Source organism: Cuculus canorus, chromosome 14 (assembly GCF_017976375.1).
Source record: "Cuculus canorus isolate bCucCan1 chromosome 14, bCucCan1.pri, whole genome shotgun sequence".
Classification (NCBI taxonomy): domain Eukaryota; kingdom Metazoa; phylum Chordata; class Aves; order Cuculiformes; family Cuculidae; genus Cuculus; species Cuculus canorus.
The window spans coordinates 8,682,369-8,705,968 of record NC_071414.1 but is presented as its reverse complement, the minus strand read 5'-3'; the positions used below and the strand labels follow the sequence as shown (position 1 = coordinate 8,705,968).

General features: G+C 40.5%; 2 protein-coding genes across 5 annotated transcripts in view; one reads left to right on the top strand and one right to left on the bottom strand.

Moving 5' to 3' along the window:
- Positions 1 to 17,487, top strand: part of TTC1 (tetratricopeptide repeat domain 1) — a 31,974-nt gene extending 14,487 nt beyond the window's left edge. For all 3 annotated transcript variants that reach the window (XM_054079434.1, XM_009565037.2, XM_054079435.1), the window contains exons 5-8: positions 1,903 to 1,939; positions 3,670 to 3,818; positions 9,853 to 9,907; positions 16,854 to 17,487. In XM_054079434.1, the coding sequence (XP_053935409.1) occupies positions 1,903 to 1,939; positions 3,670 to 3,818; positions 9,853 to 9,907; positions 16,854 to 16,987 (375 nt within the window). In that variant the 3' untranslated portion in view covers positions 16,988 to 17,487. The remainder of the gene's footprint in view (positions 1 to 1,902; positions 1,940 to 3,669; positions 3,819 to 9,852; positions 9,908 to 16,853) is intronic.
- A 142-nt stretch (positions 17,488 to 17,629) lies between these two features.
- PWWP2A (PWWP domain containing 2A) overlaps positions 17,630 to 23,600 on the bottom strand; it is a 38,859-nt gene continuing 32,888 nt past the window's right edge. Inside the window, exons 3-5 of one of the 2 annotated variants that reach the window (XR_008452200.1) lie at positions 22,377 to 22,485; positions 19,401 to 19,538; positions 17,630 to 19,285 (exon numbers count right to left, since the gene is read on the bottom strand). The gene's annotated coding sequence lies outside the window, so the exon portion shown is untranslated. Of the gene's footprint in view, positions 19,539 to 22,376; positions 22,486 to 23,600 lie in introns of both variants that reach the window. The other variant, XR_008452199.1, reaches the window with a different exon arrangement.

Genomic DNA, 23,600 nt, shown 5'->3' with positions numbered 1-23,600 from the left:
AAATAATGAAGTCATTAGAGGTTGCATAAAGGAGGGCAGAGAAAAAGAGAAAGCTGTTTGCAGGTTTTGCTGCTTCCTCTGTCCCCTCGGCTGCCAGAAGAAATGCTAGTACCCTTGGTTTTACTGAGATTAATACAGGCCTGAAGGTTGCAGTTGGAACAGCTGTTCAACATTGCTCTGCTGCATTATGTTTGAAACACTGAATTCTCTTTCATTCTCTCCATTTTAATGAAATTATTCAAAGTTCATGTGGAACAGATGTCTTTAAGCATATTTAGTGCATGCAGCCTGGATTGTCATGTACTTGTCTTCATTTAGTTGGCCTAAATGCTTCGAGGCATAAGGAGGACTATGGCTTTATTAATTCAGTTGGTCCACTTCCTTCACCGTTGCTGTAGGACAGGCGTACAGGGTAGGGCATGCTCTGGATAGAATGGCTGCAGCTTTCTTCATGTGTTTTGTCTTCCTTGACCAGGGACAAGTGCTCAGATGTTACCAGAATCAGCAATGCAGTTTGGTAGCACAGAAAGCATACACCACTATCTGTCTGAACAGAAACTTTCACTTCTTTACAAAGAGGAGATACTAAGAATTACTCCCTATTTTTGCCTTTGTTTTTAAGATTGAATTATTATAGAAAAACAGCATGGTAACCCCTATCCTCAGTTTACCCTCCTGCAAAGAGAACTTTCTTGCAGTTTTCATCCACTATTGAAACAGATGCAGCTCTGTTTAAAAAATATAACTTGCAGCCATATTTAGGCATAAAGAAAGAATTCTTACTCAGCACAGAGTATTCTTGTTTGGCTGGGATTATTTAATGTGCTGTTAGGATACTGAATTGTTTAGGCAGAGAATGAAAAAATGGGATAGAATCTGTGATAACAGAAGCTGAAATCATTCAAAGATGAACGCTGTAAACTGAAAAGCCACTTTATCATAATCCAGATGCTAAGTGTTCATATCTCTGGGACGCTAATCCAGCAGTCCTCAAAGGAGCCCAAGGTAATAAAAACTGTGCACAAACTAATGTATCTCACCAGTATATATCAGTGTAACCTGACAGACCAATGCATTACTCTGAAAATAGATTCATATTATTAATAACTTCCCCATTAAGTTTGTTCTTCCATACCTGCTGCACCCATTTGTTTTGCACTACAATAAAAGCTTATGAGGGATTTTCCTATGCGGCTTTTTCTGTTTTCCGGAGGAGATAGTAGTTCCTTGGGTGTAGAAAGATTACTACTACTTAGATTAACAACACAAGCATTGAACAGCTTGGTGGGGTTTTTTTTAAGACCTTTTAGTTTGGATGAAAATAGGATCTTTGTCTCAGCTCTCCAGTTTTTTATTTTCTTGTTTCATTATAAGCAGATTGCCTGACTCTCATCTTCTAATTATGGTTGTCTGGGTGCACTAAAATCTTGTCCTTACCACTTCTGAAGTCTCATGCTTTGTCCCTTGTAGAGAAAGCTGTATTAGTGCTGAAGGCAGTGTCTCCTTTCCAAATGTATTAACTCGTACAGACAAGAATGTCTCTGGGAGTCTTGAGAATGTCTACCCCAACCCCTTAATTAATTGACAAAGGTAGAAAAGCTGTAGCTCGGTGAAGCCAAGACCTGCAGATGTGACTCAGCCTTTTAAACGTAGCTTGCGGCCAGCTGTTTGGTGCAGACCGATTAGTGGGGCAGACGTGCAATTTGAACACTGGCAGCCTTCAAGAGAGGAAGCTAATCACTGGTAAAGAGCTTTGCATCAGGAGCAGTGGTATGAAAAGCCTTGATTACACGAACATCCCAGTCCCTTGGAATACCAGACAAACCTTTTTGCTTGCAATTGTAAGTAATCTGGTCCCCAAAAAATGTGACTTAAATATAATAAAACTGGTTTGTGTTCTAGGACAAGACAGAAGCTGCCCTAAGTGACTGCAGCAAAGGTATGACTTTTTTTTTCCTGTGTGCTGCTCTTGTGCCAGATCTTTCACACATAAATTACACCTGTTTAGTGCCTTACTGCAGAGCTGTGATTTTGGGCATAAGGGTCTTTAAAGAATGTGTAGAAAGCTATGGTAGAAGACATCTGAATCTAGAATAATTGTTTATTTTGTAAAATTTCTATCAACCTTTTTCTGTCTGTAGTAGTTTACTGTCTATCCTCTTGTTCCAATAAAGCTGCTGTTTGTACTTCTTTTTAATGGGAAGCTGTTTCCTTACACTTACAAATTTAAACCCACTTCCACCTGCTGTTGTCCTCCAAATCTTGGTTTAATATCAGATTCCAAAGAATTGTGAGACTTTATAGAATTAAAAGCATTATCAAGTCCCTTCTGTGCAAGGCTTGTGCTTTGTCACAGGGTTTTATACTCTCCCATTCTTATCCTGCATGGTTTTCTCTTTGCAGCTTGCGGTGAAATCATTTCAGCTGTGCTTTGCTTTATTGCTTCCACCCACTCACCCATGCTTGAATATTTGTTAAACTCCCCGTGACAGCTGGGGAGAAAAGTCCAAATTACCAATCAGAAAACTAACCCAGAGGCTGCGTGCCAATACTGCTTGTACAGTAACTATGAGTTTGTGTATGCTAAATGTATTCTTGAAGGTAACACATTCTAGCTGGCCTCTGTCACTTCGGGGTTTTGCCTGGTTTTGGTGGTGGTGCATTTTGAAAAACACTTCTGCTAATTTTGTCGTGGCTGAAAGGGAATCTGTGTGCTTTGCAGCAGTGAGACTTAAACCTACGGTTGCTTGACGCTCCCCAGGGACTTGGCTTACAAACTGCAATGCAACACTTGGAGCACAGCAGAGCAATTCTCACTAACCTGCAACTTGCTGACTGTAGCATTGTCTTTGTCCTTCCGGAAGAAATAAGCAAGAATATTCAGCTAGATAATCCTAGATTTAATTGTCCTGAGAATCATTTTAATGGGTTAATAATTATAAAATGGGAAATCTTTCATACTTGCTCTTTTGGTGATGAAAAATGAATTTAAGGAATTCTTGAGAAATTGCCACTTGCAGATTACTATTAAGTTTAGCGTTTGGTCTTAATTGCATCTCTATAGATGGTCGTGGCTGCCAAAGGAATGAGGAGAGGAAAAGCTTACGTTCAGTCGGTGTGCCTCTCTCCTCACTTGTAGAGCTAATACAGCCATTTGTGGATTCCCAACTCAATTTTGACTGTCTGATATTATTCAACACCAGTAGTTCTCCTGGAGCTTGTCTCAACTTGAACTTAGATAAGCAGGGAAATGTTTATTTTCCCTGCTATATGTATCCTTAGGTATATTTAACTTTAGCTGTAATCTAATAATATAGACTTATTAAATATACAAAAGCTGGAAAGCTTCTTACAGATCCTTAACATTTCTGAAGTGTCATTTAGAATTTCTGCATATACAGTATTGCAAAATTAAATGTTTGTGCATTATAAATAGCTTTAGTCTCTGATAGATTGCAGGCATTAAATAAAATAGGATCATTTGCATTAGACCTCCACAGGCAGATGTATGCCCTTCTGAATTATGACTTGGGTTTTAAGCTGTGACTCTCCTTGTTTCTAAGCTACATTATAAAGATGACAATTAAGAATTTAATACACACTTAAGAATTCACTTGAGGGGGTAAGAATGTTTCAAGTAAAATACTGTACTTTGTTTTTGTTTTCTAGCAGTGGAATTAGATCCTAATTATATTAGAGCTTTGCTCAGGAGAGCAGAACTATATGAAAAAACAGAAAAACTAGATGAAGCTCTGGAAGATTATAAGGCAATCCTAGAAAAAGACCCATCAGTTCATCAAGCCAGAGAAGCATGCATGGTAAGCCTGTTTGGTATACTCCAGCTTAACTTTACACCAAGATTGTTTCTTTCCTATTCAGAATATTCAGTGTTGTTTATGCAGGCAGCTTCATATGCAGTGGTGATAACTTTTGTTTTGAGTCTCAAAGTGTAGTGTCTTTTAAATCCGGTTTCACATAAGAAAGATTACCTGAACCGCCACAACTTCCATGGCAAAGTCTCAGGTCTATAAAACGTAGTTGTCTTTTTACTTTCATGAAATGAGTGAAAGTAAATGTGTGTACTGAGCTGTAAGCATATAATTACGCATTTAGCTGTTGAATGGAGCACGCACACACACATGTTTTGTTCTAGTTTTCTGATTGAGGCTGTTAATTATATTTATGCATTTACTAGTAAAGGTTGCCTGAACCACTGCTGCATTTTAGTAGCCATCACTTCAATAAGGATCTGCAATGCAGGGATCAGAATACAAGCACTTATAATATAGTTCTTGCTAGCTGGTTAATTAGCGGGAGTCTCTTTTTTTCCTTTCAGATTATTTTTTGATTGGTAAATTTGCAGTCAAAATGTCTTTGTGGCATAATTATAAAATAATTACTTTTTTTTATGACTGGATTATATAATTTTGAGAATGGCAAAGACACGGGGTTCTGTCAGCCTGTGTCTGTAGCCACCTTAAAATGTTGACATTCTTGTTTGATTCAGCTGTTTTCTGTTCTAGGTCTTTGGTATGTCTTGTGTGTGTATTGGGTATTTTACTAATTGTGACTCAATGCTGCTATTAATCTTCAAAAACTTAGCCTTTCACTTGAAGAAAAAGGTGCCTCCTGCTTCAGTTAATTTCTTTGTTCTAAAAAGATAAAATTCTGCAGCTTACCACTATATTCCAGTGGTCGCTCTTAATCATATTACAAATACTTCAAAGTTAAGTGTTTTTTGCAGAATCTTTGCCACATCTCTGTAAGTGTAAGGGAATCCTTTAAAAGTTTCCATGGCCTTTAGGAAGAAGGTAAACCCCTACCACTTCCCGAAAACCCAAACTAACATGTAAATAATCCCTGCTCAGTGGGGATTTAAAGTCACAGCCACAGCCTGCTGATTTGAGGTTTTAAGTAACTCTTTGTGTAAAGTACCAGCAGGAAGTGATTTTTCTTGTGATATTTAGTGTGTTAATGCTCGATGTGGAAAATAGCTGTGGATTTGATGAGTTCAGAGGATCTTTTCACAAGCGTAGCAAGACAGGAAATTTATTTTGTGCAGAAAGCTTCTCTTGCAGGCTGCTTGCTGTTCTTATTTTTGAAAAGAGGCTATGAAGGCTGTGTTGGAGGCACAGATGTGGTAGAAATGTGGCCAGACAGCTTGTGATTTTGAAGGAACATGTGCTAATGAAAGGTAACCACTATAAAAAGTATAGTGGTGGTTGCTCTTCATCAAAGTAGGAGCTTCAGACCACTGTAGGTGAATAATGATTTGTAAGCACCAGAGAGTCTGGAAAGAGCTGACCATCTTCTGCAGGGAAAACAACAGCTGAACTATTCTTTACTTCCATTTCAAGTTAAATGGATGCAATTTTAAAATGTACTTATTAATTGGGGACCCAAATCTGTATGTCAATACTGGTTAAGTTTTCAAAGGGCGTCATTACTTTAGTTCAGCTTCATATCAATCTGCAATGTATTCTGCCCCATGACTTAAAAACTCCTTTGCTTCAGCTGCAGAATTATCTCTAAAACCACTTTGAATATGTTGATGCAGAAATAGTTTCAAAAGGATTAGGTTTAATTGCTTTAACTCTCAGTTTGGGAAAATAAATCATTAGCAGTGGGGTTTTTTTTTTTATTATTATGGTTTTTTTCCGCTTTTCCCCATACTGTGGTGTTGTAAGTGACAGATTAGAAACTGCTTTTATAGCATATTAGACAAGAAGCCTTGCCTGAAATTACTTCCTTTGGGACTGGATCAGTTGCCCTGATGGCTGAAAAATATTCTGTCTGACTGTGTAACTCCTGTTAGTGGAAAGGGTATGGTTTCACAAAACAGTCGGACTGATGTACTAACTGCCTGCTGCTCACAAAGCTGTCCAGTTGCTTTCCTTGTGCTCAAGCTGGTAGTAGGTCCTGTCCGACCCGAGGGGATGGCTGGTTCTGTGAGTCTGGCAGACAAATAATGCTTGAGAAAAGAAAAAGCGGCAACAAGCGAGTGAAAAAAGCCAGCAACCAAAAAGCCCTGAAGTAAATACTTTTATATTGCCTTGGCTTTTTCCAGTCAGACAAGTCCTACTGCAAATGCTAGTGAGAAGGAAAGAAGACGTGGTCGAGGCAGAGCAGGAATTGGGGCTATACCTTTTGGCAGCACCCACTGACAAGGTCAGTTTACTGTACTGTGAAACAACCCCCTGATGCTTGTTGCATGCATCTGGTTGAGAGCAGGAGAGCACTTTATCACCTAGCTCTTGGCAATGGCTTAATGAATGACAAGCTTGTCAAACATCATTACTGCATGGGCAGTGAATATGATGGGTCCATCACAGTCTAGAAGGGAGTATTTGTGTTGGCCTTGTTTATAGTGTCCTAGTTGAGACTGATTTATTTGAGCCAAGAATTCAGCCAAGGAGTCTGCTGATGTTTCTAAACGAAATGATGGGGGGTTGTTTCTGTGGCTTGTAGTCTTATAGTATTAGACAAGCTCCCCAGTGTAGCCTAACGTAATCTAGTCACTTACTTGCTAAAGTAGTATTTAGTATATAAGGAGTGTGTTTTAGCAACTCATACAAAGAAGATCATACTGTGAAGATCAGACAGATTGTTCTGAACCGCCATCAGGACTCCACAGAGTAGGACTTGGGAACAGTCAGTACTACAAAATGTGAGGAGTTTAGAATACATATATTGGCTGATTGGAACCCCCTAAAAATATTGATATTGTCTTTTATACCTCTTGGAAAACCAGTTTTGTGTGTATGCCTCTAATAATCTCCCAAAAGAGCCCTTGCTCAGTAACCAGTATAGATTTGGGCTAAAAGAGAATCAGAAACAGTGCTGTTCTTCCTGGCCGTCTTTCAGGAATGTTTTAGAACAATCAGTAAATTATTCTTAATTTTTGTAGCTGGAAAGTACAGAGATTGACTGTTTCTTATACCTTCTGCTCCTTGACCTCCTTTTACTAGGCAGAGGCTTTAGGCTCACATGTGGTGTGGAACACTTTGTACAAAATGCCCTCAATTTTACACTGCCGTGGTATTTAGGACATTCTGCCCTGAGTTGTTCTGTCAAATTTCTGACAAATTTCTGGGTAAAAGCAATCTTTTGAGGCCAAAGCTTGAAACTCCCCTCTTGAAAAAATATTAAGGAATACTAACAGCTAGTTTTGCACTTAAAATATTCATAATAAATCTCTAAATTTCATAATAAAAAACCAGTTCCAACTGTAATGTTGACTCCATGTGTGTGGTTAACATATCTAATATGTAGGAGACTAAGGAACTTTGCTTTATTGTAATGTAAAATGCATTGCTTTTTGTAGAAATATGACAGCATTTTTTCCCCCTCACTGATAATGAAAATGATGCATAAGAATCTGCAAATTTAGCTTCATTTACTGTTAGAGCAAATCTTTCTCCTTCCTGTACACAGGAAGTATTTCATATCCTGCTTTAGGGAATGTCATGTTCTTGTTAAAATGGCAGCTTAAAAATATTAAATATACATTAGTTCTTTGCTCTGATTCCTGATTTGCTACCTGCACTAAAATTTCAGTGCTACTGTTTTGATTCAAATCCTAGTGTTGCATATTGTAGCTACTTTTGAAAACTTCAATGACAAATAAAACTATTTGAAATTATAAAGGTTTGTGTTCAAATAATCCCTACTGCTCCTTTCCCAGAAAATGTTTAAGTATATGGTATTGATCTTTAGGTTTTGGTTTTAGCAGGTATGCTAACAGTGTTGTGTAAATTTTAGCTTCAGACTAGTTTTTGAGGGATGTCAGGCCACAAACTTATTTACCAAAAGACGCTGCACTTTGAGATAAGCATTGTAGACATGAGATAAATAGCGTGCTTACAGGCACCTTTCTATAGATAACTGATCTTGCAAATGCATTTCTGGAGTGAGAAATGCTGAGACCTTGAGATAGTAGGATTCAGACAGACAAAAGATGGCGTATGTATTTCAGATCAAGGATTTGTCTTCATTTCCTGCTAAAGTCCAATGTCCAAAAGCGAGAGACAGATGCTATCGATGCCAAACTCGTCCAAGATTCAGCAGATCTCACAGCCACGATGCAAACTGAATTTAGAGCCTGGGGATATCCACACATGTTTTCATGCAGGCAGCCTAGGTCCAGATCTGCAACCAACTTAATAACCCCCTCTGGGTCAGCAGGAGTCAGATGAGGTCTGACTAGGCTAATTAGATCTGGCTCACTAGTAGCGATGCTGGGCCTGGGCTGGTTTCAAGCTTAGCCATCCGTGTATATCTGCACTGGATTCCTCAGTGCTCATCTTTCTGGTTTGTTTTTTTTTTGTCTGAGATATATTACTTCTCTTCTCCATCACTATCAAAAATGAATTGTGTTTGCCTGGGATCACCAGTGTATCCTTCACTGAAGAGGAGAAGCCAGGCAGCCGTTGATGTGCTCTTTCTTGAGGTGAACATCTTATTTCACTGTGGCAGTAGTACCAGGATGACAAACCTACCTGTGATGACTGGAACTGTACATGACAGGAAGGAACAAGATTAGGAAATGAATTCTTTGACTGTTGAGAAGCTAATTATCACAAGGGAAGTGTATCAGGAGTGAATTCTCCACCTGTTACCATAGTCAGCAACTCTAATTAAGTTACTGATAGCACCATTACAGCAGATCTGTCTTATTTGTTGTGACTTCCACAAGAAAAGACAGTATAGTTATGTGTATAATTGCATGATGAGCTGCCAGAACTGTACAGTAATAGGCATAGTACAAAAGCTTGAAATAGTACTTCTGAAATACATAAGAAAGATGTATAAAAAAAATTACTGTAATTTGTAATATGTTTTGTTTTAATATTGTATTTAACTGAAGTATAGAGAATGCAAAATTTAAATGATATGATGGTAAGTTTAGTTGTAGTGAATGTAAAGTTCTAATTAAATGTTATCATTACACCTGAATTGCAAAACAGTACTGTTTAAGGATGGAAGATGAGTCACAGCTGTTCTAGTCATGAATGGGAATCTCACATCATTAGGAATGCAGAGACCACGCAGATACACGATGTTCATTAGAAACGTGATAAGTTTGTGATGGTGCAACAGATCTTAACACTGGTGCCAGTTTTGAGAAGGCAAAAAGTACATCAAGGAACTGTTACTTGGACTAGTACCTTGCTCGGGATGAACTGTTGGAGTTCCCTCCCCGTGATGAACTGCCAGACCAAAGCCCTCATTTGTACTGCCCTGTCCTCCTTAGAACTATGCCTTATATTGCATAAGATGCTGCTGCTCATTAAACTATGTCCTGAAGTTCATAGGCGGTTAATGTGATCATCTTATGATAAAGTATTTGTATTTAGAATATCTTCATGTTTTCACAGTGTGGATTTCCTTGAAGTGAGATGCCATGGAGAACTGGATGTTTTCCTCATTATAACTGTGTTCATGCTCAGAAGTCAAATGCTGTGCTTGCTTAGTTCCTCTTGCCCCTCTTACCAAATGTAATGCATACAGCAGAGGAAATAGGACTAAAATATACTTTAATTATAAGTCTCTTAAATTCCATAAGCTTTTCAGTTAATATTCAAAGCAAACAGATCAGATGTGGTTTTCAGCAGTAAAAATGAATGCCTATATGAAACCTGCACTTACAAGTTACAACTTTCTGTGTATGTGAACTGATGTCATAGGATGAATTACAGGTTTCCAAAGTAAGATGAAAGTGTGGTTTGACATAAGGACTCCTTTTAAACCATGAACAGTGTATCCTGGGTGTGTCTATGAAAATTCCATAAGCTTAACCTATAGAATTATTGAAAGCATGAGTCTGATTCCCATTTTTATCTCTCTCCACAGCGATTACCTAGACAAATTGAGGAACGGAATGAAAAATTAAAGAAAGAAATGTTAGGTAAGTAGCATGTACATACAACTTGCATAATAATCTGCTAGAAAAATAAAAATGCATGAGTAGAATCTCTTGTATAAAATTTAAAGAAGGTAAATCTTAAAGGAAATACTTGTTCTGTGTTAAACTAAACTGTTTTTTTCATAGTTCTCTATTGCTTGGTTTCACCTACAGTGAGTTCTAAACAAATAATTCTCCCACAGAGAAAAGGCTGTTAGTGAAATTTAAAGAAAGAAATACACTAGACTAAATGAAACAATTTAATATTGATGGATGTAAAAGAAGGGAAAAATGGTTTGAAACAGACCAACTGCTTTGCCTTTTCTCTCTGCAAGTAAACCTTCAAAGGAAACGTTCCCATGAAAGGGATAAACCAGGGTTTTCACTGAAGTTTTACGTAAAAGAAGTTGACCAGCTGTAATAACTGAGCATGTTTGATCTTGTGTCTGAAGAAATAAATTTGGTTCTTTTTGTAGCACTTCCAACTTATAGACCTCCAAGTCTTCCTGGCTACCATGATTTATTATGTAGTATTTATTTCAGTGCTGTTTGTGTGGAAGCTGAATTTGACTTGCCTAGTGTTACAAACGGACATCTGGCCGTGCTAGGAGTGGAATTAATATCTTAACTGCGTAGCTCATTGTCTCTTGACTTTTTACAGTTCTATACCAAAGGATATTATTGATTCTACTTGTTTTATAGAAAAGAGAATTTAATTAGTATAACATATTTAAATGTATGTGCCCCTATCATCATGTAGTGTATGGTATTGCTTAGGTAACATCCTAACTGGATGAATATATTTCATAAAGGATAACTATTTAAATAAGATTGCCCAAGCAGGACTGGTTTTCATGTGTAATATTAAGTATAAAGCACTTCTTTGTACCACTCACAGTGTTGTGGTTAAACCAACAATTTTTTTGGGGGAGGACCTTCCACCCAAAAAAAGACTGCTCTCAGTATTGTCTGCTGTCTCCTATTTAACAACGTTTGTTAATTCTTACAGATTCAGACACTGCATAAGCCAATCTGACATTCTGGTGCTTTTAAAATGAGCTTTTATTTTTATATAATGTTTCCCTTTATACTGTTTAGAAAATCCACACAAAAGAGCAAGGGCAAATGACAGTGTGAGATAAAGGAAAACTAACTGTACTTGCCCTGCTTCAGAAACAGGTTTCAGTAGTTAGATGTTTATTCATTCTAGGTGTGACAAGTAATAGATGAAATGCTTTTTGAGATGAGTAAGCTTTGAGGGTTTGGCAGGGGAAAGGGGAAGACAGTGCTCTGCTATTCTGCACAGAATCAGGTTAAATAAACTCAGTCTGTCTTGCACTCTGTAACATGAATTCTTAAAATTTTTTGGAAGAAAAGACTGTTTCAAGGGCTTGTGCTGAAGCTGATATTTTTCTTAAATTTCTTCCTTGCTGTGCAGGGAGTCTGATTTGCTCTTGCTTTGTACCTGTTGTGACCTAGTAAAGTTGCAGTGAGGCTTTCTAGAGCTTTACATCATCAGATTCTATTTCGACCATTGTACTTAGAACAAGCCATAAATAAAGAAGGGTAAGCGTGATAGCGCTATAAATAAATGACAAATGCCAAAAGTCTCCAGAAAGATCATGCCTGTTTGTAGGACATGGAATGGGTTTCAACACACAGTAATAGGAAAACAATTCCTGATCTTTTTTGAACTCTTCCCTCTGCACCCTTGTTACCAAAGTCTGAAGGCCCTCGCTAATGACTACACTGAAATAATAAATCCACGTTTTTTTAAAGTGTCAGTCTGGTGGCAATTAGGATTTTGGAACTGAACTGGTCTTTTGGGAGCCAGTTCAGGCTGCTTATATTTGGATCGTCAAGAAAGGAATCTCTTCTCAATGGTGTTGTATACGTGCAAGGAGACAGACTGATGTTTACTGGTGCAAACAGGGAAAGCAGACAGAGTGGGGCAGTACAGCGGATAACCTTATGTTTGTTCATAGCCTTTGCTTGTGACAGGATTCATATACATCCTCGTGTATTGTTAGGATTATATGGAGTCAGTTTTGCAGGTGGTATTCTATCCTTAGTGCTGCTTGTGATCACTCGTGCAACATAAATTGAGGATTTTTCTCTAGAATACATTCTTTTCATAGAACACTTGAAATTAAGTTAGGAATATGAACAGTAGCTAGACTAATTATCTTAAGTGTTAGAAAATTTCCTGTATCTTGTTCCTAAGAGAGACAGCAGTGATGTCATGGATCTAACAATGAAGGCCTGAAAAGGAAGTACTTCCTCAGGGTTCACAAAATGCTGCTGTTATGTTTGAGCTCAAGGAAGAACCCTTAGAATTGAAAAAGGGGCCTTAGATGGGAGTTGTGAACAGTGTGGTGGTTAAGAGATTTCTTTTGATTGTTTTTGTCGTGTAATGTATTTGTTTTAAACTGTTTCAGCTTTTCTTTTTTGAGAACTTTGTTGATGCTGTTTACCAATGGAATCCATAGATAATTGCTTGTGGTGATCTGTTATGTCTGACTACTGGTTAAACAGTGCCAGATGTGCAAGGATTCATCCCCTGCTTTTTCACAGGGGGGCTCAGCTCAGGTGGATGAGTTACACCCCAGACTTTTTGGTTCCAGGAGAGCAAGTCAGATACATCCTAATGGTTCCAGGCTAGACTGGTCCAGAAGCACTTAACTAACAAAATCTTTAGAAAATATATCACGCTCCATGCTTTGGCTCCTTTGAAGTTTGGATATTGAAGTGAATTCATATTTTAGTCAATGAATCAGCCAGTGCTGTTATTTTGCTAGGCTTTTATTCTTTCAGCTAACACTGAGTCCTGGTATACCCAGCTAACACTGCCATGAAAACTGGAGCTGTGTACAAATAGATCAAAATAAATGGAGTGCATCTTCCTCCTTCCCCAAGTGCTTCCTGTTTTCCAGTGCTACAGCTCATTACCACATAGTTTGTCAGAAGCTGAAACCACTTCTTAAGTGACTGTGTGTAAACAAGTCGGAGTACACATTCTTGGCTGGATTTTTCTTCCAGACTACCTAACTGTGAATTCTTGCGTGCAAGTGGTCGTGCATGTGATTGATGAAGCTGATGTCACTAAAAAGGCATGTTTTGTTGCCAAACCAAGTTCATTGCTGCTCTGTGTTCTGCAAGGCTCTAACTTTTCCAAAGCTGACATCTGTATTTAAATTACTTTCGTATTTTCCATTTAGCCTTTGCAGGTTAGTGCCGCTGCTTGCCACAGGAGTTTGCTTACTACGAATGGACCTCAGAATTTCACATTAAAGCTTAACTTTGGGGGGGAAAAAAGCACACTTTGAAAGCAGCTTTTAAATCCACGTGGCTTTTTCCCTTCATGCTTTCATAATGTTAGCATCCTCTGCCTAAGTAATTGCCCAGGATGCGAACATAATACTGACCATTTTCTGTGTTCTTTTCTATTTCTCTTCTGTCTTCAGAGCCAGAGGTTTCCAGCTATTGTGCAACAAGCTTGTCTTGTTTAGAGAAACTGTAATTATTGTGATAAAGAGGACCAGCTCATTTGTGGAGCGGGTGTGAGAAGAGGGGAAATTTGGGATAGTTTTAGCAGCCGGGGGGCTGTAACAACATTACATTTTTCTGCATGGCTACATGCATTCTTTACAGGGGAGCCAAGTATATTGAATATAAAAAAAATGGGATAGAACATATTCCAGTCTGTGTAACCCATCTTATATGCATAGAGTTCAGCAAATTTAACTAAAAACTATTGAGACTTTCAGCTTACACATTCCAGAATGCAGTGAAATGTGCTTGATCATTGATGGGATTAATAGGAAGGCCTACCAGAGCCCATCACCTGCGCCTTTCTGCCAATAAGATTTTTCCAGCTATGTGAGATCAGTAAAGATATTTATTAGGCTTAGGGCATAAAGAATTAGTTTTGGTTTAGGTTTGTTGTTTTGTTTTGCGCTTTTTTTTGTGCTTTATACCGAAGGCTATGTTGTATTTGGAACTAATCTGTTAAACCCCAGTAGTGAAGATAGGGAGGTCACTTTAAATAGTTCAAACCAGAGCGAATATACAGTTACTTATAGTTCAGTCCTCACTTACCATTTAGGGAAGAAAAAAAGGATTTGCCCCTCACTGTTTTAGTTGCTTAAGAAATGTTGTTGATAATCCAGAAAGTTACACAAGGATGAGACCTCATCAGGAAACTTGTCTTTTATCCAAAAAATTTCTTAATGCAAACAATGTATAGTTATTCAACTGCCAACCCCCACATTAATACTAGCGACTGTACTGGAGTTACTGCCAGAAAGTCTGAATAGCGATTCATTTTGGCTGTTACATCTTAATGTAGATCATGAGAAATCTTTCTGTGAATCTGCCTTTTGCAGCAGGATGTTACATTGCAGTTGAGGCGAGTAATGAACCACAGACTTCTGAGTTCTAAATTGATATTTACCGGTTAGTTTTCTTGTTAACCTCTGAATATTGCTTTGCTGAAGAAACTTCATGTGCTAGACTTAGAGTGAAAAGTAGACATAGGCTCCTTGAAATATAAAGAACATGATATGTGAAAACACAGTCTCAGAGAGGAGAATGCGACCCTGCTCCAAGACAAGTGAGTGTTTGACTGCTGAGAACTCTCTGCAGCTGAGTCACAGCTCCACATGCCTCTTTCCTTCCTTCAAGCACAGCCTCTGTTTGAAGAGAGCTTTTCTTTGGGGGAGGGGAAGGTTGGACTTAACTACAGATCTTAAATTAGGGATGAAAGACGTTGAGGGGGAGGAGGAAATGATGCTTTCCTACAATGATGGGTTTATGTTTGCCAAGACAGCAGGAGCAGTGCTTTAGGCTTGAGTTCCCGGAAAAGGCAAGGCTTTCTTCTGCTTCATTAACGATTTATTCAGTGTGGCTGCACCAAACGGCATTTCTGTCTGTGGATTTAAGTGATAGAACAGGAAGGTAACCTACAATTGTATTGTTTTAATTATTCAATCACAGTGAGATGAAGAATGAAGTACTGCATATATCATGTAGTCTTTAGCTTCTCCCGAAGAGCTGGCCTAGCTGCAAGCAAGAGTACCAAAGGCAGTTGTTTGCTGTTTACTGGCACTGATCTGACCAGAAAAAGAGTTGTTGTATGAACTGTGATTAGAAAAGATCTTTCACAATTCCCTGAAACGGGCAAACTCTCGTCCGCCTGCTCCTGTGCCGGCTGCCATGCCTGGAGAACTCTGAACTCTTTGCTCCAGCAATGCCAGACCAGGCTGGGGTGCTTCCACCAGTGGACAAAGACACTTCTCACCCCAAACTTGAAGCTAAACAATGACCAAATGTTTGTCTAGAAACACAGTAACAACTGCTCATCCCAGTCACAGGGATGCTATGAACGATGTTACAGTTTTTTAACCAAAATGTCTTTAGGATGCAGTATAAGATTATCAGCTTAAAGAGGGTGTAGCTTAAAAAAAGCAGTACCAGTACAAAGAAGCTACTGCTGCCTGGGCCATTCGCAGGAATTACTTTGGCCAGATCACTCAACCACTTCATCTCTTCATTCACACAGGGGAAAAAAAAAGCAAATTGAAGAAAACTTGTCTCACTAATTAGCAGCCTTTTTAGGCCCAAGTTGTCTTTTTTTTTTCTTGTGTAAGGCCATGGAATTTGCTAAAGTAAAGGTAGAAGACTTTCTGGAAGGGGGTGTGTAGCCTGTGCATGCAAACACAAGATAGGCTTCAACTTGTCAAAGCTTCTGCTGTTTGTTCTCTAGGAAATCAGTCTACAATTCTGCATTGAAGCCAGGAGGAAAGTAATGTTTTCCTTGGAAAACTGACCATCTTCCTCCTTTGTCTTGTTGTGCCAGGGGCTCGGTTACCTTGTGGTTAGCTAACATTGAAGTTACTACGTCTGTTTCTTGTTTAATGTTATGCATTTTATCTATTCAATCATCTCTGTATAGATATGATTTTTTTAAAAAAGAATGTCCTTTGGCTACCACGCGTAAGGGGAAGGGCAGCAACATTCATTCTCTAGAGGCGGAAAGCATGTATGATACATAAGTATAGATAGAAGCCTTACCTGTCACACCCTATATATATATTTAACAATGCTGATTAAATAATAATTGCTCGGAGTTCTTAACAGTGGTCAGTCAGTACTGGGGGACTGTTGTTTAGAAAGGGAGTTTATGATGTCATGCTGAGATTTTTTGCAGGCAAAATGGCTGTAAAGTTGTATGAGTCCAGTGGAACTACGTAGTTTGTAGGTGAAAACACAGTTTCGAGGCTGAATTCATTTTATTTTTCTTTATATCAGTATACACACTTCAATATGCTCAAATGGATTCTTAGTAATTACAAATGAGCAGTTTGAGCTTTGGCTTTCACTGTTTCTTCTGGTAGCCTAGGAAACCAGGCAGTTATAATATACTTGATTGTTTATAGAGCTGAAGCTGCATCAAAAATTACCAGAACTGAAAACTTTGTGTTAGAAAATTAAATGTTGGCAGCCATCAGAGTTATAACCAAGCATAAGTACAGGGGAGAGCAGCGCTTTCTTTGTTGCAAGCTGTTAAACACTTGTGCCTCAAGCCCTTATAACAGAGGAAATCGGGCACTTCTGTCTGGATGTGACCATGCAGCCGTGACTGCCTGCAGCCACTGGCTCTTCATCGGGGCAAACCTGATGAACATCATCAGATCCAACATCAGGCAAACACTTCAGAACCATCATGGTGATCTGTTTGCTGCCACAAAGCTGACAGTAACTACATCACAACAGGGATTTTTAAAATTCATGTTAAGTGCCTAAATATTCACTAAACTGTAAGTATTTCCACAGCATTGAACTTAAATGAGTAGATAAAGAGGTAGAGCTGAACTGTGTGGCTGGACATAATTCAATGGGAGTTTTCCCTGTGCTTAATACTTAAAGTGTTCTCTCTTTTTAATTGCAGGCAAACTGAAGGAACTTGGGAATTTGGTTCTCCGTCCCTTTGGCCTGTCAACAGAAAATTTCCAGATAAAACAGGATTCATCAAGTGGTTCATACTCTGTCAGTTTTGTTCAAAATCCAAACAACAACAGATAACATGAATTCAGTCTAGTTCTGCTGGCTTTCAGGCTTCGTGACCGTGTGCTTGCACGTACCAGTACAAGGATTCAGCGAACATTCTTCATGCTCCCCAACTGAAGACAAGACTCGAGCATATTCCTTTCCCTGCTTAATTATTCACAATGTGGACATAAAGCAAGTCCTTTGCCTTCTCCTAGTGATAACAGTGTCTGGTGTGTGATTTATGTTTTTAAAATGATTTTTCCTTCCCTTGCGGTGTTTGGCTTGTCCAGCGGTCAGGTTCACTGTTTTGGCCCATTCAGTGCTGGCAACAAAATTCTAGCAAGCAATTCAGTTGAGTCGAAATGCTCACGTACCTGCAGCCAAGAACAAAGCCTCCTGGTGTCTTGGGGCATTACTGAATCTAGCAGAAGCGCTTCTCCACACTGGGCAGGTGGATGCGACTGACAGCATGCATGGAAGCAAGCCAGCCTCTTCTATGGAATAATTCTTTGTAATAAAGGCTCGCTATTTCGGTTGGTTTGGTTTGTGAAGTTCTTCCCTCATTTGGGTCCTTCCTGTGGTGGTGGTATTAAAAGTTCCGATAGCCGACCGTAAATAACCCACTTGCAAGGCATTGATTTGAAGTATTTGATTTTTTTTATCTTTCTTATAGCAATATCAGTAAATTAATCTTAGACCACTCTTACACCACAGTTTACTTTTTATTAATTTTTCTGAAGTCAGCAAGGAAATTTGTGCCTATTTGTATATACACACACACTTTGCAGTGGTACTATAAAATGAAAGTTGCTTGTCTGAGATTCATTTGTATTACAGATATCCCTAACGGCACACAAATAAGTGGTGTTGGAAGTTGGTTGCGAAAGATCATCGTAATGTACCAGACCTTGAAGATTTTGAGGTGTTTATATGTTTTGAGGTGGCAGTGGTCTACTCAGATTTTGGAGATGGGGGGGGGGGTCTTCTGCAATTACTACCCACTGTTCTTTATATCGATGCTGAAATGTTTACATTGGAGGCAGATTTTTCCATTGTCTCCATGCAGATTTCAGTCCATGATTTAATTAAATAATTAGTAGTGGCTGTCTGATGGCCACTGGCTGTCATCTTGAATTTATTTCAGGAAGTCTGTGTGTATTTGAGGACAGAAATGATGGAACTCCAGTCTTTGCACTGATGAGCCTGAAAGGAATAGTGTCTCAAGCCAAGATGTTCTTGGTGCTTGGTTTTAATCTTTGTCTCCACATTGATGGAGGGTTTTTTGGTGTTTGTTTGTCCTGCTGCATTTTTGGTTTTGAGTTTGTGGTTACCTGGATGGTTGTAAGCTATCTCAAGTCTGCCCTGAGTGTGGATTAAGTCTCTGGGATTTAAAATGTCGGTGTCAAAAGAAGAGAGAAGCCCTAATTCACAGTGAGGCCTGTGCAGCCTTTATCATCTCCTCGTAGTTAAAATGTCACTTCAGTAAATAACAGCAAACAGCCTCTGGGATTTCCCTGTGCGGAACAGTAACTGTGCCGTGCTTCGCTGGGGTGAAGTTCCTCTGCTGATAAAGTCTGGGTGAATGTGCGCAGGTGGGAGGTTTTAAAGAGAGATGGTGCGGCTCAGAGCAGCCACAGCGCTGCAGTGGCTGAGGCAGAGCTTCCCAGCCAGAGGCTGGGCCTGTCACACGCCAGTATCCAGGGGGTGCCCTGAGCTTCCCCAGGAATGTAGGTACCAGGGAACGTGCTGGGAGAGACGCGTGCTCGCACCCAAGAGGCCGGGCAGGTCCAGATAGGCTGATGAGCTGTAAAACTGCTCTGCTTTCTCAACTGAGCTCTTCAGATTCAGGGAAGGCTTCTTGGGTCAGGCAGAGAGTTGGGACTAGTGTAAATGTTAATAGTCTTTCCTGAAACCTGGAATGCTGTAGAGCAAAGGTGTCTGTGCTGCTTCTTCGGTGGGTTGCTGGGCTGAAGCTCGTAAGCTTGGCTTGTGCCCACATTGAGCCACTTGGGTACGTCTGGATCACGCATCCCTACAGCTCCTCATTCAGTACGGGGCTGGCAGATACGTTGGCTCCTGCTATTGCAGGGTCCATCCTGCCTGAAAGCGTGGCTGGCCCTGGGAGCAGCACAGTCTGCACCTGGAGGCAGGCAGCCCACTGCCTCTTGAGTTGCAGTAGCTAACTGTCCAGAGGGGCCAGAGGGTGGGGAGAGGAGTTCATCTGGGCTCTTGTCACATTTCCCAATGTTAGCGCTAGCCCTGCATCGCTGGTCGTGAAGCAGAGGAGGGTCCGTGCCCTGAGTCTCACTCAGCCACAACACACACACCCCCCTTAGAACATACAAAAATGGAACCACTTTAAGGCACTGTGGATGCTTTAGATTTTCTATATATCTTATGACAAATTGCTATCTTTGCATATGCCGTGTGTGTATCTGTTACTTACCAGGGTACAGCTGTTGTGCACAGTTACAAGTAGTGGCTTTTAGCAACGTGCTACTTGTCTTACAAGTGAGTTCGGTGAGAAATTTTCTTTCTTCCATTCTGTTCCTGCTTCGCACCTCTAAAGGGCTGGTTAAATACTCTGGGAAATAAAAGCACAACAAAACTTGAAGTTACTACCTGCTGTGCATACACAACATCAAATAAGTGTGCAACTTCCCTGCCGGATGTGTAACTGTAGTTTTAATACAAAGGGAAGAACAAATGAAGCTGAAGCATTGCAGCTGATCTGCTTTCCGTGCTTGTGCCTGCAGGTTAATTGCCCTGTGGGGAGGAGGCAGGTCAGTGCCACTGGACACGAGGACTCAGATTATAGGTCGTACCCACTCAAAGTGCCCCGCTCCAGCTAAACCAGAAACCTCTAAAATGTGTCATCTGCCTCACAGCATGTTCTCTGGGTAAAATTCAAATTAATTGCCTGAAAAAAAAAGTCCTTTTGTGTTATCCAAAACCTGAACAATTGCATTTATTTTGCTTTTGATTTTGAAGGGGTTTTTTTCTATGTCCAAATGAGTCACCATAGCTGACCCAGAAAGGAACTGGTACTTCCTCCTGGTGTCATTGGCCATAATTCCACCACAGGGCCAGAGTATTTTGAGTCACACAGGCTTACAGCCTCTAAAAGGAAAAAAAATGTTTTATGAAACATAATCTTTTAAATAGACGTGCTTTTAAGCTAATGAGTTCCTTGCTGATTTGTTCCAACAGTTACCCTCACTGTAACAAGCACGTGCCTTTTTTCCACTTCGCATTGTCCTCAGCTCCCAGCCTCTATTCCTTCTTCCTCTGCCTGCACAATAAAAGAATCCCTTAGTACCTGCTATTTCTCCCTGCCCACGTCTGCACAGCAACGCAGGGGCCTGTTTGTCGGTCTTCTCCCTACTGTGAACAGACAGGGCTGCTTTCAGTCTCTCCCTACAAAGAAATTGCTCCACGATTTCTATCGTGTTTGTGTCCCAGACCTTCCTTTTCTGACGTTGGAATCAATATGGTGATTTGTCTCCCTTCTGCTCTGTACAGAAGGCATCTCATTCCTACTCACTTCTGCCTTGTTTACACTCTCAAAGACTGTCTAAACCCTTTTGGCAACAGATGCGCTAAGTTTTAGACACCCCCTGCAGCCTTTTCTGCCATAGCTGGGATACAGATTCCCCTTTCCTGCAACTGTGGATGATGTTTTCTTCCTTCTGTGATGCTGCTCAGTGCTGGAGCCGTCACACTTCGCTTGGCAGCCCTGGCTTACTGAGCAATGCACGTTCTGTGTTTTCCCACCACGCTGTTGCTTTCCAGCATTTTCAGGGCTTCAGATTTGCTCCTCAAGCACTGATGAAAGTGTCAAAGAGCGTAAGTTTTGGGTGTGAGCAGACTCTCAGAGGAAATATCCCTGTTTGAAGGACAGCGGCAAACTCTTACTCCACCTGTAGAGTATGCGTGGACGATCTTATTGCACACACACATCATTCCCTTTACGTTGTCAACGCTGACCTGCGGGTGCTGCCCCTGCTGTGCACTGCCCTGCCAGGGCGATGCATCTTTACTATTAGACTTACTAAGCCTGGTTGAATGACAAGGGTCTATTTCTGATGGATTTTAATGGCATGTTTGCCTTTAATTCTTTATTAACGGATTTCTTATCCTGTTTTCAGACTCCTAGCCCTGATGTCAGATTAAGCAGCCTATAATTACGTGGGTTGGCACCTCTGCCCTCTGTCGCTCCACTGACCTCTCTCTGTCTCCAGCACACGCTAAAGGCGAGGCCGGGGAGCTGGGGGGGGCTGTTTAGGGTGAAGTAGCCAAGCTTCTTTTCAGGCCTGTTACTGTTCTGCTTGGGGTGCTAACGGGATGGCAGATGCCTCATCCCACTTGCTTTAAGTTATGAAATACCAGCACCAGTAATTTATGGTCAGCAGTGGCCACCACTGCATTTTTAACACTGCTTTTATTCCTAACAGATTAAAATTTCTCTTGTGTCATCCTTATCTTTATGTCTTTGGTTTTTTAAGCATTCCTTATCAAGACTATTCTCTTACATCAAGTTAATAGTAATGACCCATTTTGTTTTCCCACATGCATTTGTTGTATTTTTTAACTGCTGCTTTCATATCCCTGAGGAACCTCCTGCCTGTACAGCCGAAGAGTACCTCATTTTGTAGTTCTAAAAAATATGTATATTTCTTTTGCCTGGCATCTTAGAAATTCACAGTTTTCTTTTTCATTTTCTTATTTCTAGTCAAGTTTACCCCATTTTTCCTTTTCATTTTAGGTTTTGTAAGTCAAGGGTAGAAATAGAAGAAAAAGTTTACGCTGATAGGTAGGCAGATGTGCGCAGACCTGTCAGTAAATCCACAGGTCCAAAGACTCTCTTGTTCTGTAGCAACTGAATTCCAGGACACTGATTCTTGTCTCTAGACATTATAATGTGGCTCAAAGTAACACATCCAGCATCTCACATTAGAAAGCCCTTCTAGAAATAATTTTAAGAAGCTCGCAGTGCCCAGTGCCTCTCAGCAGTTTCTCTTTTCATTACAAGGGCGTTTGAACAGCTGCTCAGCTGTTTTCTGCCAGGCCCATGAGTCCTGTTTCCTGAACTTTGACATCATGCTGATTGTTGTGTGCTCGGTAGCTGTTCTACTCCATAGTAGTTAAAATTACTGCTGCTTCATCCCATGTTTACACTACCCTTCCTGAATAGATAATATTCAGTAATTGCCAGTACAGCCATTTAAGCCATTCCACTATGTTACCATATTCTAAAGCTTTTACTGTTATTTTATTTTCTCATTTCTGAGGCTGTGCAAATGTTCTTATTGTACAGGAGTACCAGGAGTGAGAATGAGGAACTAGAAACCTCTATTCGCTCTCTGATAATTCAGTATGAGTTATTTTAACACTAAATTTCAGATTATATCACTTTTGTTACCTCTGCTTCTTCCTGTCCATGCGTGATGGAAACAGGATACCCAAGAGAGCCATCTTCATCCACCACTTCTCGTCTGCCACTTAAGCCAGCTCCACGTCCTGAATCAAACCTGGACACAGAGAAGGTTCAGAGTGGGTGTTTGGGTTAGCACAAAACCTAAATTACTATAAATCCAGTAGGTGAGCTGCCCCAGCAGGGCTCACAGGCAGGATTTGGCCCATTCAAGATGATCTTCCCAACGATGGAGTTCTTCATGCCATAAACCCAAGATATGCAGTGAGGTACAGCCATTTCCAGTGTCTCTCTGCTCTTATTCAACAGATTAGAAGAATCGCTGAGGTTTTATAAATAACTTTACAGGTTACAGTAGTGTCTTATACTCAGTAATTCAATCTATTCTCCTTCCTGGGGTTCCCCCCGGCAGCAGCCCCTCACCAGGTCTCTGTACCCCACCCAGCCCTGCAGCCACAGCTTGCGTTTCTGCCCTTGCAGCACCATGCTCGGGGTGGCCGGCCAGCAGGGCTTCCGAAAGGGATGTTTCACACAAGCTCCAAGGTGTTGGTGACAGGTTCCTGAGAGAGCAAACACTGGCTCATTCCCAGAAAAACCCTTGTCTCGCTGTCTCCTCAGCACCACACAGCTCTCCGCTCAGCTACAGAGAAGGGCTCCACAAACCTTGTCAAAATCTTGTTTGTTCTGTTTGACACCGCTTAGCTGAGGCAGGAGGTGGGCTGAATCTTTCCTTCCTCGATTAGCACAAACTTCCTCGGGATTTACCTACCTCTGCTTCGCAGAGCCATTGCCAGAGAAGCTGCCGGTCACCAGTTCCTAGGCTCTAATTAGCTGTGTTATTCCCAAGGGATTATTGTAACAGCCAAGCTCCGTTGCTGGCTGCTGCAGCCAAGAACCAATTATATCAAAGTGCCACCTCTTTTTAACAGCAGGTAAAGATGCAAAGGGGCACATTTAATGCGCAGCATTAATGCGTTGCTCATTCACAAGCTTTCCCTGTTTGGAAGAATCCCAGCATTTTCTTGTTCAGCAACTTAATTTTTTTTAACCCTGTGCAGCCTCCTGCTTGAAAGGATGTAATTGTTGGGGAGGATCTTTTACCAGCAGAGGCTCTGGTTAGCCCGTTTGTCTGCTGAGGCAGTAAATTGTCCAGTTCTTGGCTGCTGTGGCATTAAGCCAGAGTCGTTACAGCCTACCCTGACAAAGCAAAAG